At 44.2% G+C, this 13,591-nt stretch overlaps 1 protein-coding gene across 1 annotated transcript in view; it reads right to left on the bottom strand.

Moving 5' to 3' along the window:
• Positions 1-13,591, bottom strand: part of PTGFRN (prostaglandin F2 receptor inhibitor) — a 66,338-nt gene that overhangs the window by 16,792 nt on the left and 35,955 nt on the right. Inside the window, 3 exon segments of the mRNA XM_075712019.1 lie at positions 2,000-2,419; positions 9,429-9,854; positions 13,035-13,418. Coding sequence (XP_075568134.1) covers positions 2,000-2,419; positions 9,429-9,854; positions 13,035-13,418 — 1,230 coding nt within the window.

Raw genomic sequence — 13,591 nt, 5'->3', positions numbered from 1 at the left:
TCATTCTTTTGTAAAGAATGAAAGGCTGACAGGGCTTCAGGACCACCCCTCCCCCTGCTCCAGCCTTGCTACTGGAATTCACACATTCCCAGGGCAGTGCTACAGGCCGCCTCCCTTTCTTCGCTCTATGGGCCAGAAATCCTATCTGGGTGAAGAGGCTGAGAGTAGAGAGTGACAGCAAAAAGTAGTCAAGACTGCAACATGCACACTTTCCTCCCTTGCATAGCTCACAGGTTTCCCCCTGAACCATGGATATTAATAGCACACCACCAAACTTTTTGGATGGGAGTTCAAAGTGACATAATGCGAGCAATGTTGGGAGAGTCACCAACCACCACTTTTGTGCAGGAAAGCCTCCACGTAAGAGCTTGGAGGGGCGGGGTCTGGGACAGATTTCATTCTTGCTGATTACTTGCATCACGCTTTTGCAAATGCTGCTCTCCCACTGTGTCTGACCCAGATACCAAGAGAAATAAGGCTAAAACTGTAGCCCATTAAACCATCTTGAGAAGACAACAAGTATACAGCAATACTCAGCTGTGACAGTGCTGCTCTAAGAGGCATTTGGAGCATAGGCAAACAACAGATTATTTTCAGAACAGTAACTCGCCATAAAACTAAACAAAAAGCCAACCAGAAGTTACCTAGAACTGAGAGAAGCACTGAGCTGAGTCAATGTCCTCTCTCTGGCCAGCTTAGGTCAGGCTGCATCTTCATTAGGGCTTGTATCAGGATGCTACATTTCAAAGCTTCTTACAAAGCCATATCCTCATTGCAAGGCTGTCCCCCTATGCTCAGCCCTTGTCCTTTTCCCAGCGTGCCTAGTATAAAGACGACTGAGTTTTTAGAAATCACTTCATAGAGAATGATTACCTTAGTTATGGATGCAACCAGAAGTCAGGCTGCTCTTGCCTAGTCACAGACACATCTAAAAACCCTGCAGCACCACTATTATAACCAGAATAACTCACATGAAGAACAAGGGATATGAGGGGAGACCTTCTCCCAAGCTGTGCTTGTGAATAGGAATGGGGAAGTGCAAAAGGTTTGAGATAAAGCAGCTAACTAGAGAGCTCCAACATAGGATGCACCTTTGGGCTACACCGAGAGCTCTTCAAAACTGCTCAAGAAGTCACCAGTTTGGTTTATCAAATGATGAGATGAGCCCCTCACTCGTAAGTGCACCACCATTATAAAAACAACTCTGCGGTACTTCCCACCCATGCAGGATGATAGGAAGTTAGTGTTAACATGCATCTCTGATGATCCAAACCAACCCAGTCCCCCTCTCCCTCCCCCCAACAATATACGAGGACAAGCAAGCTTCTCGAGAAAAATCTCAACAGGCAGGCTACGTTACAGCTGAAGCTGAGAGTTTCAGCAAGGATGTGAGGAACAGGATGCACTTCTGATACTGAAATTTCCCCCAATTTGTGGAGCTTTGTAGTCCAGCCACAAGGGGTCTCTAAGGTCTTCCAGTGTCAGGATACACTTGCTGAGATGGCCGAAATGTTACCATTACCTTGACCTGACCATTTTCTGCAATTACATCAACAGGAAGGTGTGCTCAGGCAACTTAATGCTATGCTAATCGAGTCTGTTTTGGAACAGTAATCTACTTTTATATTAATGTTCTTCCAGAGCAGCCACCACCTAACAGCAATCTAGTGATAAAACTGGCAAATGTGGCAGCAGTTATTCCATACTGAGAACCAGCTCTGAGCCTGCAGGACCGTAAAAGCTGCATTAGTAAAGAAAAACCCAGGGGTTATGATTAAGCCAATTCATTAAACATCTTTCTGTAAACAATCAATACCACAAAGGACACAATGTACCACCAAAGCGGACAAGCAAAGCTCTCAGCCATCATACCATTTGGAGACCCCTTCCATGTTCCAAAGAGTAGGTATTTCCCAGAGACATGGAAACCACTGGGAGAGTGTCAGAGAACTCTCTCCCTTTCTGGCTTAGACACACAGCTGCCAGATTCTGTACCAACCTGACATCTGGAAGTCTATCTGGATAGGGTTGGATAAGCCATTCACTGCTTCACGCCACATGCCACCACCACCTGGAGACCACGCAGTCACCACACAGCGATACAGCCCAGCATCAGAAATCTGGGTCTGATACATCCTGTAGCGGAACTCATTCTCCTGGACCTTCTCCAGAACCACGCCATCCACACGAGTCTGGTCCTTCCAGTCTTCCAGCCGCACTACTGAATCCTGGTTCAAGGAGATTATGCGAGTGGTTCCATTGGGATTCGACTGATCCGTTAGTGGCTTCTCAGCTGTAATGAGGACAGAATAGCGTGGCGTCTTGATGTTTTTCGAAGACACTTTGCATGTCATTTCAAAGGTGTGGCCTGCTACAAAGAATGGCTTCAATTTCACCGCCTCCACTGTAAGTGTGTAATCTGAAGAGGGAAGGAAATAAGCAGCAAGAGAGGGGTTAATAAATAGGTGCAGATATTTCTGCAACACCTTTCATTCTAGAAGATTACATATAAGCAAAGTACTTTTTTTTGAGAGACAAATCCCAGCACATTTATCTAAACACATATGGACATCCCAGAATGCTACTCAACAGCACACACACACCAGTACACAACAGTTTGGGTCAAGATGCAAGGATTCAAATGAACACCAAATGCTGAACAGATAGTGCAATACACAGGTCATAGCATGACAGGACCTCCAGGACTTTTTTATTCAAGAGTAAAGATATTAGTCAGATAAAACTCAGAGTCCCATTTTTACACTGGATCTGGAAGAGCACCCTCAGCAACAGGGTACAAGGATACTGCAGAAGTACTCATGACTAGTGGCAAAAGCTGCCACTAACTGAATCAGCAGCACTTAGTGTAGCTTCTTTTATTTTCCTTGAAAATCCACCCTAACAGCAATCCAGACACATTCACAGCTGAACTTCCAAGATCGGTTGAAACTGCATGACAAAAAACTTGGCAGTAACACGAGAATTCTCCATCCCCAGCACCCCCATACACACACCTCCGCATTGAAAGAGTTTGGTATACCTCTGCCTCCATGTGTGTTCTTTTCCCTTGCTTCTCATGTGTTCACCCAAGTACAAGCCTACCAGAAGCCTTGACATTTCCCAACAGCCCACTTGGCATCAAAAATGCCAGCAACACATACTGCTCAGTTTCCTTTCCTTTCTTCAGCATTCTCCAAGTCTGCTGGCTCCTCAATCCCAAGAATCCCTTAATTACAGGGTTTGGGAAAATTATACATCTAGGACCACAGCCCCAAGACACACAAAAAAATACAAGCTCACAATAAGAAATTGAGAAAATGAAGAGTGACTGAAATCAGAACCAGATAAAAGGCAAGGGAGTTGCTAGTCTCCTGGCTCTGTGATGAAAAGACATCCCCCACATTCAGGCTCTTCCTAAGGAAAGGGTGCTGGGGCAGAACACACCTTACAGCTACTTCCTGAAGTAGCTCTATTGCAAGAATTCAGCCAGTTCAACTTTCTGGACTTACTTTGCTGCAGCATACTCTCCCTTCCCCCCCCTTAAAAAACCCCGTCTTTAAAAAAAACCAAAAAACCCAAAACTACACAGATCACCTTTATGCAAGGTGAAACTTCTCAGGAAAAGGGAAATAAGCAATGGTGAGATTGTTACACATTCCTCAAAACTGAACTAAATGCAGTAATATTTATGCCCTCCCCACAAGAGCAACAAGATACTTGTCAAGATTACATTTTGCAGTGTTTTGCCTTCAAGCAGCAGTTTTCACAATGAGTAAACACAGCCCACAAGATGAGAAACCCAGTATGACAACTTTATATCAGTACTGTATAAAGCAGATCACAGTGCAAAGCTATATAAAGAAACAGCAGGAGTGGGGAAGGCTGAGCTGCTTCTAGTGGTCTAGCTGAGCACAGAATTACTTGATATTCCACACCAACCCCACACACACACTTCCACCCGCTAGGCAAGTGGGAATACAAGTGTTGCACATTTAGGTACTCGGGCTACAATCACAACTGAAGTTGCACACAGAGTCATTCTCTGCTTCCTTGTGCGAGAACTCATCATGCATCTGATTCTAGACTTCAAATTCATTTTTCCCTTGTTCTGTGTCCATGAGATTCTGATATTACCCTCCTCATAAGGTTGCAGCATTTAGGAGCCCAGCACAGACCAGCTTATCACATATTTTAGGAATCTAGTAGACAATTATATTTTTGCCCCCAAAGCAGAAGCACAGCTTTGCTGCTTTCTAGCCTTGTGAGGAGGCTCTGGGCAAAAATCCCTGCTGATGCAAATGTTCTTTGTGTTGTCGATCTTCATGTCAGAGCGCTGGGTCCTAGACACCCAAAAAAAAAAAAATCTTACATTTGGTCTCTCATACACGTACTTAAGACAAATACCTTCACATGATCAGAGCAGTACAGATGCAGCTGAGAAGACACAGCTCTCCCTACTATCTTGGCTCCAAACACCTTACTTCAACTATTCCCTGAGCCATAGGTCAGGCAGCAGTACACAGGGAGTGTCTTGTCCCCAGTAATGACAGAGCAAACTTTGCTCCTAGACATCCTATCTTGACTTTCCATTTGAGGGCAACAGAAAATGCTTTTACCAATTATTTTTGCTAAAGAAAAGGAGAAGGGAGTGGTGGTAGCATAGGACAGTAGCAGAAACGCTATCTGTAGACTTTGTGGAAGAGAACAGCTGAGGCCCAGAGATGCAGCTGGAGAACAGTGGTAGAATTCAAAAGGGTTAGAAATTAGGATGCTGAACAGAGAAGAGGGAGATATATTCTTATGAAACTCCTTTCAAAGGGTTTTTCTACCTTTTAAAAACCCAAAATTCCTTAGTTTGGATGAATACAGAAGGCAGAGGCACCTCCTCTTATATGAGACCATAAAAAATACAGACCAGAATAGAGAAGAGGACACAAAAAATAGCACATGCAGGTGCTGAATGTTTCTTGTTGCAAGAAAAGTCAAAAAAGATCAAAGGAACATTTTTGAATCTGCAATAATGTTAGAGACCTGCATATGTAGTAAAGTAAAAACAAACAAAAAAAGCCCCGTGTCTATCAACTAGAAAAGCCTGGATCGCCATTCTTAACAGAATGGTTCCGTGCCAAAGTTGTTCTCCTTCAGTAGCAGCAGACGAAATGTAATTAGCACTCAATCAGCCCCACCTAGAATAGCATGTAGTTGTGTCCGTGTGTAACAGTGCACATTATGGGAAAGAGGAGAAACCAAAGTTTTGGCACTTAGGTTAGAAATAAGAGTAATCTGAAAAAGTTAAGTGGGAAAGGCAAGTTTCTTCACGTTTCCTATGTTAATAAAAACTACTCATCAGATCTTATAGCATAAGATGGGCCAGAGAGGTCAAAGAACATTTTCTTCCAAGAACTGCATCCCAAGATCTCATTTCTAATCCTCCAAGAATTGCCAAGGAGTAGTGTCTTGACCACCACCCTGCACGCTTGCCCCTCCACACACACACCCCTGCAATCTCACACAGAGTCTCACCTCCTTCTTGTAAAGTTCCATGAATGAAAAGCACGATAAAACACACCCTGGTCAGTCATATACAGGAGGCTGCAATCAAAGTTTATGTTAGAAAGCGGTAGGGGAAGAGACCCCAAGTAAACCATACCCAAAGCTTATAACCAGTTTGGGTGCTATTCCAAGACAGAGGGCTACAGCAGAAGAAGTCCTAGCCAAATGATTCAGATAAAATTTGGGTCATAAACGGTACTTTGGAGCCTGGCAGCGCATGCCTCTGCCTTCCATCACCGGCCACTCCAAGCGGTTAAGCCACACTATAATTCTCTTGCTCTCTACCACAAAGTGCATGCTCAGATTCAAGAGTACTTCCTGGGTAGTGACCAAAAAGAGTATTCACCTCATCTAAAGCCAGTCAAATTGCTAGAGAAGCCTAACAGCTACAAGGGCAAGGAGACTTTAGGAAAGAGCAGACACATTCCCTGCACTCCACTGGCACCAGTCAGAAAAGCAGCACAATGGCCACGGCTGTAACAGCGACCTCAGAGCCTAATGTCTCATCAGCAGCCTCAAGTAACACCATCTCAATATTCATAAAGGCTTCTTCATCCCCCAAGTGCACTAGCTAGATTGCAAGTACAGGGAATGCAACAGACATTAAGGTAATGACAGCTCTGCCTTCGTAGAAGGAGACTATACAACACCCTGAGGTACCATTGCAGCCCCAGCAGCTCCGATACCAAGAGCTCTGAAACTACAGCAGCCGCGCTGACGCCGGCACCACAGCCTGACGATACACGTATATACAACGCAAGGGCGCTCCCCACTGCTGCGCACACACAACCAGACCGCCCTCACTGGCCTGCTCCCTGGCCAAGCAAAGAGCAGGAACACTTCACCCTCACGCAGCCATGGGCATGAGGAGCCCAGCCACCCCTGTCTGGGGCTTGTACACCTAAATTAATGCACCTTCTTGTTTGTACACCCAAACTGGCACGTACACCTGGCAGCTTGGTGCCATGGATATGGGAATTTTTTTGCTCAAGAGGAACTCTATGTCTGTACTATGCAGTGTCTATTATACACCAGCAATAGTAAAGCCAAGTGGGTGGCAGAAATATCACCTGTTCTCTATTTGCAGGACTTTCTGAAAGATTAAGATGCCCTTGCTCCCAATTAAATGTGATGGGAGGGCCTGGGCAAGCATTTAGGACAAGTAACATTATGTTAAATACAATTATTTTGTAAATTAAAGACAGAAGTATTAACAAAACCCCAAATAACAGTACCTTTGGGATTTGGAATTTCAATTAAAACATAATGTTCTCTTTTGCAGAGAATTCCATGCAGATCCAAAGTTGACAACACTGGTTTAGGAAACAAGCACCAATTCTGCATTCCACAGCAAACAGCAACTGTGTTTTAAATATAGGCAGTACTCACATTCAAATTAATAAATAAAAATATCTTTTAAATTATCAGACTTTTTTCTGGGTTGAAAATCATCTACAGAGCCAGACAAAAAAGGTTTCCTCCCTTCCTTTACCCCTTTTTACTGATTGGAATTTGTACTCTAAATAAGCAAAAAATAACAATATAATCGATGCTTTTCATTTTTGAGTTGAGATAAAGATGCTTTCTTTGTCACCTTGGTGAGGGAGAGGGTAGAAGAAAGAGGGGAAGAAATAAATCAGGCAGATCATGTCAAAACCAATGGTGATCTATGATAGCAATTGGCTGCATTTGCAAAGCTGAGTAAGCATAAAGATATGTGAGCATCATTGGTCCCAACAGAACAAAATAGAAAAAGAAGATAAAAACCTCAATTTAAAATGGGCAAGCATACAACTTATTATACAACGCACACAAAAAGGACTTTGACATCTTCACATGGTGTTTACATTTCAAGCAAAAGCTTCCTTACCCTGAACACCCCTCTGTGCTGACTGACCCACAGATGCAACATAAAACCCTTTCTCCTTTCTCAACTACTCAGAACAACCTTTTCCAAACTGGGATTTCTTCAAAGTCCTCCCCCCCCCCGAGCACCTCTCTAAAGTTAACACAGAAGATGCAAGTAATGAAATAGTTGGAAGAAAAGCTTCTATGTAGGCACAAGCTATCCAAGGAAGAGGCAAATTTCTGTTCTCTCCTTAGGCAAACACGTGGGAGCCTGGCTGCTTGCTTTTATAAGCATTGGGAGCAGTTAGGGACTCAAATCACCAGAGATACTTGTCAAAACAACAGTCAGAGAGCAGAGGCAGCAGCAGATTAACTCCTTCATAGTCGCTGGCTACAGCACTGGGCTCACAGCTGAGTCTGGAGCTCACACGAATAGGATATGGCAGCAGACAGGGCACACAGAGAAAGGCATCTGGGGCTAGACTGCTAAAAGAGGGGGGGGTGTTACGTGAGGGGTGAGAAGGGAAGAACAGGAAATCAAACCTATATATTCCCCCCCCACCTTATATACATATAACATGCTTTTTCAGGAGGAGAAGGTGTTTGCAGGAGAGCTCACTTTCACATCATAAATCCCCCAACTCAAGTTTTGCCAACAAAACATACTTTTCAGCATGGGGACTATAACATTTACATTTGTGTTTCAAAATTAGCGGAGCTTTTGGAACAAAACCAGAAACAAGGGAATGTTCACACCTGTCACGGTTTGTTTTCCCTCAGAAATGTCAACACAGGCTGAGACTTTCAACTCCAGCTGGTCTCTCGAGCTGCTCTGAAGGCGATGATCCATTACGCGTGCATGCACATACACACATGCTCCGTGTTGCGGCATAACAACTGAACTAATTGTGACCAGCACTCAGCATTAATGAGAGATCTCATTCCTGCTGGAGAAGCCAGCTTCAGCAAAAAAAATGACCTTTTCGTGGACCATGCTTGGACCCCTGGGGATGAAGGGAGTACTGAACAAGCAGCCCACCGTTTCTCTCTCCACTGAAGCAGAATCACAGCAGCAGCTCTCCAATTCGCTGTTTAGGGATTATCCCTAAACAACTTTAAACTGATTTCAAACTACTTGTCTCTGAAATACAGTTCTCTGCCTGTGGCTGCCTGAGCTAGACCATTAAACAAATCTACCAGGATAAATACAGCTTAGCTAAGTGCAGTTTTTTGCCAACTTGGTTATTCTATTCCTTCTGTCCCTATCCAACAGACCCTCTTGCGTGACCTCACACCTAAGACAAAACGGTATCACTCTGCAGAACATCCAGGATACATACATCCATTTTAAACCAGCATTAAGCAATTCAGGTAACTCTATTTAGCTTCTAAGAAATGCTCCCAGAGTCAGTTTAAATACTGACCAGAGCTAGTTCACTTCTGCCTAAAAAAGGCCCAGATCCAAACAAGTCACTGAATGTCTTTGCTCTGCCACCTACTTATTTTTTGATACTCCGGTACTACTATGCCCATGAACTTCCTCAGAAGTCCCTTCTAAACATAGGCTTGTAGAAGAGAGGAAAAAAAAACCCTCTGAAACTGGCAGAGAAGTGGGTGACATTCCTCTTTTCACCTCAAGACAACCCTGTGGCTAGCAGCAAGATGCATCCTAGAGAGACCGAAATACTCCAAGTCATGAAAGGGGGCAACGACGCCAGCATGACTGCTGGATGCCACCCCTGCCACAACGACAGCCCAGCTCCTGCAAATCTCAGCAGTTTGATTGACGTATCTCTGGGTTTGCACTTCCACTCCAAACTGCTGCATAAAACTGATGAGCGCTATTAAGTAGTTACTTCCCTCCATAAATAAGAGGCCTTTACACAAGGTAATAGCGTTTTTTCCTCTTCATAACACAGAACCCCATTTCCAAAGCTCATTAGCAGGCCTTCTGGCTGACGGGCCTACTCAAGAGAGAACTTTCTCAGCTATCCAGGTGTTTCAGCAAATAGGCGCAAGGTTCCTACCTTGTGTAGCCCAGAAAATGCGGACGGGTGCAGAAGTCACATCTTTGCTCTTTACCCAGCTGTTGTTGCGGTGCCTACTCCATGCAGAGATGACACAGAAATAATCCCCTCTGTCACTTTCTGAAGTCCACTGGATTCGTAAACTGAAGGTGTCGGCAGCCTTTTTAGAGAAGATTATTTCCCCGTTCTGAGTCCGCTCTCTGCTCCTGTCCCCAAGCAGCAGAGTCCAGTCTGCATCCATCGTGGCCAGGAGTTCCTCTGCCACCACGTCGTCACTGCGCACGCGCTGCCTGTAGTACCAGGAAACCGTGAAGCGGATGTTTGCTTCGGTGTCCTGTGCATTTGTGACCCTGCAGTTGAGCTCTGTGGGGTCATCTGAAAACTTGGGTGTTTTAGAGGCATTCAGAAACACCTCATAGTCTGGTTCTGCAGGAGAGGAAACCCAGAAGAAAGAGGTTAGAAGCTACAAGCAGAAGGGACAAAGTGCCAGAGCTTATTAAGAGATATTGCTCACTTCTGACATCCACTCTGTGAAAGCACCTGAGCTAGAAGCCGAGTGCTAGAATATGCATTTTTCTTACAAGAGCTGGAGACTTGGTACTTGGAATCCAGCTCTCAGACTTGCACCAGTCTGACACGAGCACCCCTAGGACTGCATTTCCAAACAAGACCTTTCGTTTCATATGTCTAGTCAGACCATTTCAGAAAACTCAGGACTAGGAGATCTTGTCGACCAAATTCATTCCCTTCTTTAGGCCTGGCCCCAAGAACCCACCACGTGGGTTCAGTTTCAGCCCAGCCAGTCACCTTTTGCACCTGTTCAAATGCCTGGGGCAGCCTGCAGCAACAGGAGACTGGTTATTCTCTAGCTTTGGGCTGACCAGAGACATCCCATTTCCCCAGTTTCTCTCCAGGGTAAGAGGCTATTTCCCATCCTGAAATGCCTTCTTTTCCACACTTAACCATCCCGTCATGTCTCTACACGTTAGAAAACAAACCAAAAACCAAACACCTCACCCAGCCACCAAAACCAGGGGGCATGGGTACCACCATTGGCACTGGCCACAGGCAGCACCAATAGCGGTGCACAGTAAATTTCAGCAGGCAGCATAATAAATACTAAGTAGGGTAAGAGTCAAAAACACGTATATCAAAAGAGCTTCACAGTCTGAATAGAGAAGTACGTGCTGTACAGCTATGAGGCTGGAATACCTCAAGCTTGAAAAGGAGTGCCTGAAATTCATGGGTTAAGAATGGGGCTGTTGTATTCAAATCTGAAATAGCTGGCTGTCCAAAGCCAAAGAGCGATAAGGCAGCTGCATGACTATTTTCTCTCAGACTACAGAGATAGTAAAGGAGAAAGATTACAGCAAGAACCTCACGCCACAAAGGAAATACATATTTATTTACTACTGTTAGAATATTTTTCTGTCTTGCTGTCTACTATAATTCAGAAAAAAGACTAGCTTTCCAACTGTTCGGCCAATACTCATCGCATGGCTTTTACATTGTAAGTGTATTCACTGCTCTGTATTTATTTCTTGCTTTATGTTTTATTTGGCATTTTACCCTCCTAGAAACAATTAACCGAAGCTATAATTGGGACAGAGAAGGCAATCCAAGGCTAAACTTAGGCTTAGCTCGCCAATGAGCCAAGATAATAAAGCATCTTAATAGAACTGCTGCGCAAACTGTGTGCACATGCACTTTTGGACTTCAGATGCAAAGGATAAAAACAATTGTATCAAGCAAGCTGGCTGCTATGTCAGCTTGCAGAAAAGATCTCTCACCATTGTTATGCATGCAGTGTCCTTGCATCTAGCAAGAACAAGGGCATTAATACACACCAGACACTACAGTACCTAGTGATACTGATGGTGAATTTCTGCAGTGTTAGGTAACACACAAGTATAAAAGTACTGTTTGCCTAAGTCTGTAGTACCTGCTACCCGTGAACGTAAGTGCAGGTTTCTGCGCATTTTCAGTAGAAGTAAGGCAAAATAAAAAGAAAATGCACAGAATTCCTCTGCTGCAAGGAAGGCATAGATTATCGGTGGTGGCCAAAACCCACTTTTGGTGTAAGCCCCCATAGATCCTACAGCTACACTACTCTTCCTGTCTCATTCACAAAAGACTAGTCTTCTCCAGGGCCTCATGATACATTGCTCACACCCTGCAATTTTCTTATCATTCCCCCTCACCTCCCCTTCCCCCCAAAAGAAGGCAGCATTCAAGACCAATTAATATTTTCACAGCAACAAAGACTATGAAAGAAGAAACTCTTCTCTAGACAGGAACCCAGGAAGGAAAAAGCTGCAAGAAATGCAAGTTATTAGAAAATTACTTCAGGTTTGTTTTATTTGCGGGCAGGGGAAGGATGGCTAAGAAGAGAGTTTTGGCTTTGACAGCACCACTCCAGATAGGCACTCCTGACAGACACTCAAACAGAGGATTTAGAAAGTATAAAAGGCTGGCTGGATAAACTTCATTCCTCCACTCTGTCAGCTGTCAAAGAACAGCCTCACTGACAGTTCAATGACTTAATACTCCAGCAGCTCTTAACTTCCATTAAGGAGGAGGAGCTGCTGAATTCTGGATGCAGTTGAAAACCTCAAATGCTGAAAATTTATTCTACTTTCCCTTGCCCTAGCAACCAAGTATCTGCTGAAGAGCAGATTTTATTCTCTCCTGTTCCCAAATAATGCCAAATTGAAATGCAAAGAGTAAGGAACACAGGTATGAGCACTACGAGAGAGTACATGAGCACGCAGTGCACCTGTGCACACCTGAACATGTGTGCATGCACGCATATGCACACAAGTGAGGGAAGGAGGGAACACTCACAAGTTGAATGTGCAATTTGAATGGCTGAATGAGAACAGGAAATGAAGACATTCATCACTTGCGCACTTCTAGTACACATTACAAGTATGCTTGGAAACAGCCACGGCTCAGCTGCTCTGTACAATGCTAAAATGCAAAACTTCAAGTCATTGTTGCTGGGATTTAACCTTGTGACACAGCTATTTATTTCTGAAAACCAGGCTTCAGAGCAGGCTCTCTATATGCTGGCCTCATTCAGTACTTCTATGTTGGAGGAGCTCTGCCTTTGTAATGGGACAGTACCACCAGTTTCTGATGACAAGAGGCTTTGAACGGGTACATTGAGAGGGTTTAGGCCTAGACAGTTGCATCCAGTCAAAGCCGGGAACAAACACCAAGTACTACAGCTCTGCCAGTTCTCCCCCAGCTCACATCTACGTTCATTCATGCTTCCAACACAACCAATTTTTTGTGAACTTTAGCAGGTGCAGATACCTTACCTATAGCATCCTGGAACACCATCCTGAGTTTCATTGCTTCTAAACTGAAGCTATTCTCTCCCCAAGATTAAACTAGAGATCCTAAAACCCTATAATATACAAACCCAAAACCCCATAGTATAGATCAGTAATTTCGTATGTGACATACCCTGCATATAGATGACAGATGCAAACGAGAGAGAAACTTGCACAGAAGAGATTCTGCAAGGTCCTCTTCCTTTTCTGTTGTGACCAAGGAATGAGTGGTACATTACCCATGAAGTCTGAAAGCAGAATCACTCACCTAATGCTGTCACCACCACACTGACTGGTGCAGATGTCCTCTCCACCACCTTATGCCAGCTCCCGTTGTGCAGTGGTACCCAGACAGCTGCTTGGCAGAAGTAGTAGCCAGAGTCTTCCACATCCACATCACGCACCAACAAGCGATAGGAGTTCCTATCTACATGGCTCAGGCTGATGAGAGTTGAATCACTGACAACAGAATCATGGTCCATGCTCAGCAGAACCTGAGCATCTGACAAGGTATCATCAGGTGACGCAGAAAAATACCATGTCACCTCTGCTTGAAAAATACCACTCCTGTCTGTTGTGATGTTGCATGTAAGATCCAGGGAGCCTCTTTCGGTCACAGACACATTGCTTGTTGAGATGACCACATCTAGAGCTTAGAAATGAAGAGACAAAAATTCAAACAAAAACTTTTCTTGGTTGTTTTTTAAAAAAAGTCCACTGTAAGTTATCCAGGACTTCACATTCTATTACAGAAGCTTCTGAAGTAGCTCAGTAGCCCTACCTCCAAACACCTGTTGGATATTGAGCTGCATGATCTATTACAAG

Source organism: Pelecanus crispus, chromosome 1, assembly GCF_030463565.1.
Source record: "Pelecanus crispus isolate bPelCri1 chromosome 1, bPelCri1.pri, whole genome shotgun sequence".
Lineage (NCBI taxonomy): Eukaryota > Metazoa > Chordata > Aves > Pelecaniformes > Pelecanidae > Pelecanus > Pelecanus crispus.
Note: the sequence above shows the minus strand (reverse complement) of the source record. Positions and strands in the feature narration are given on the sequence as shown.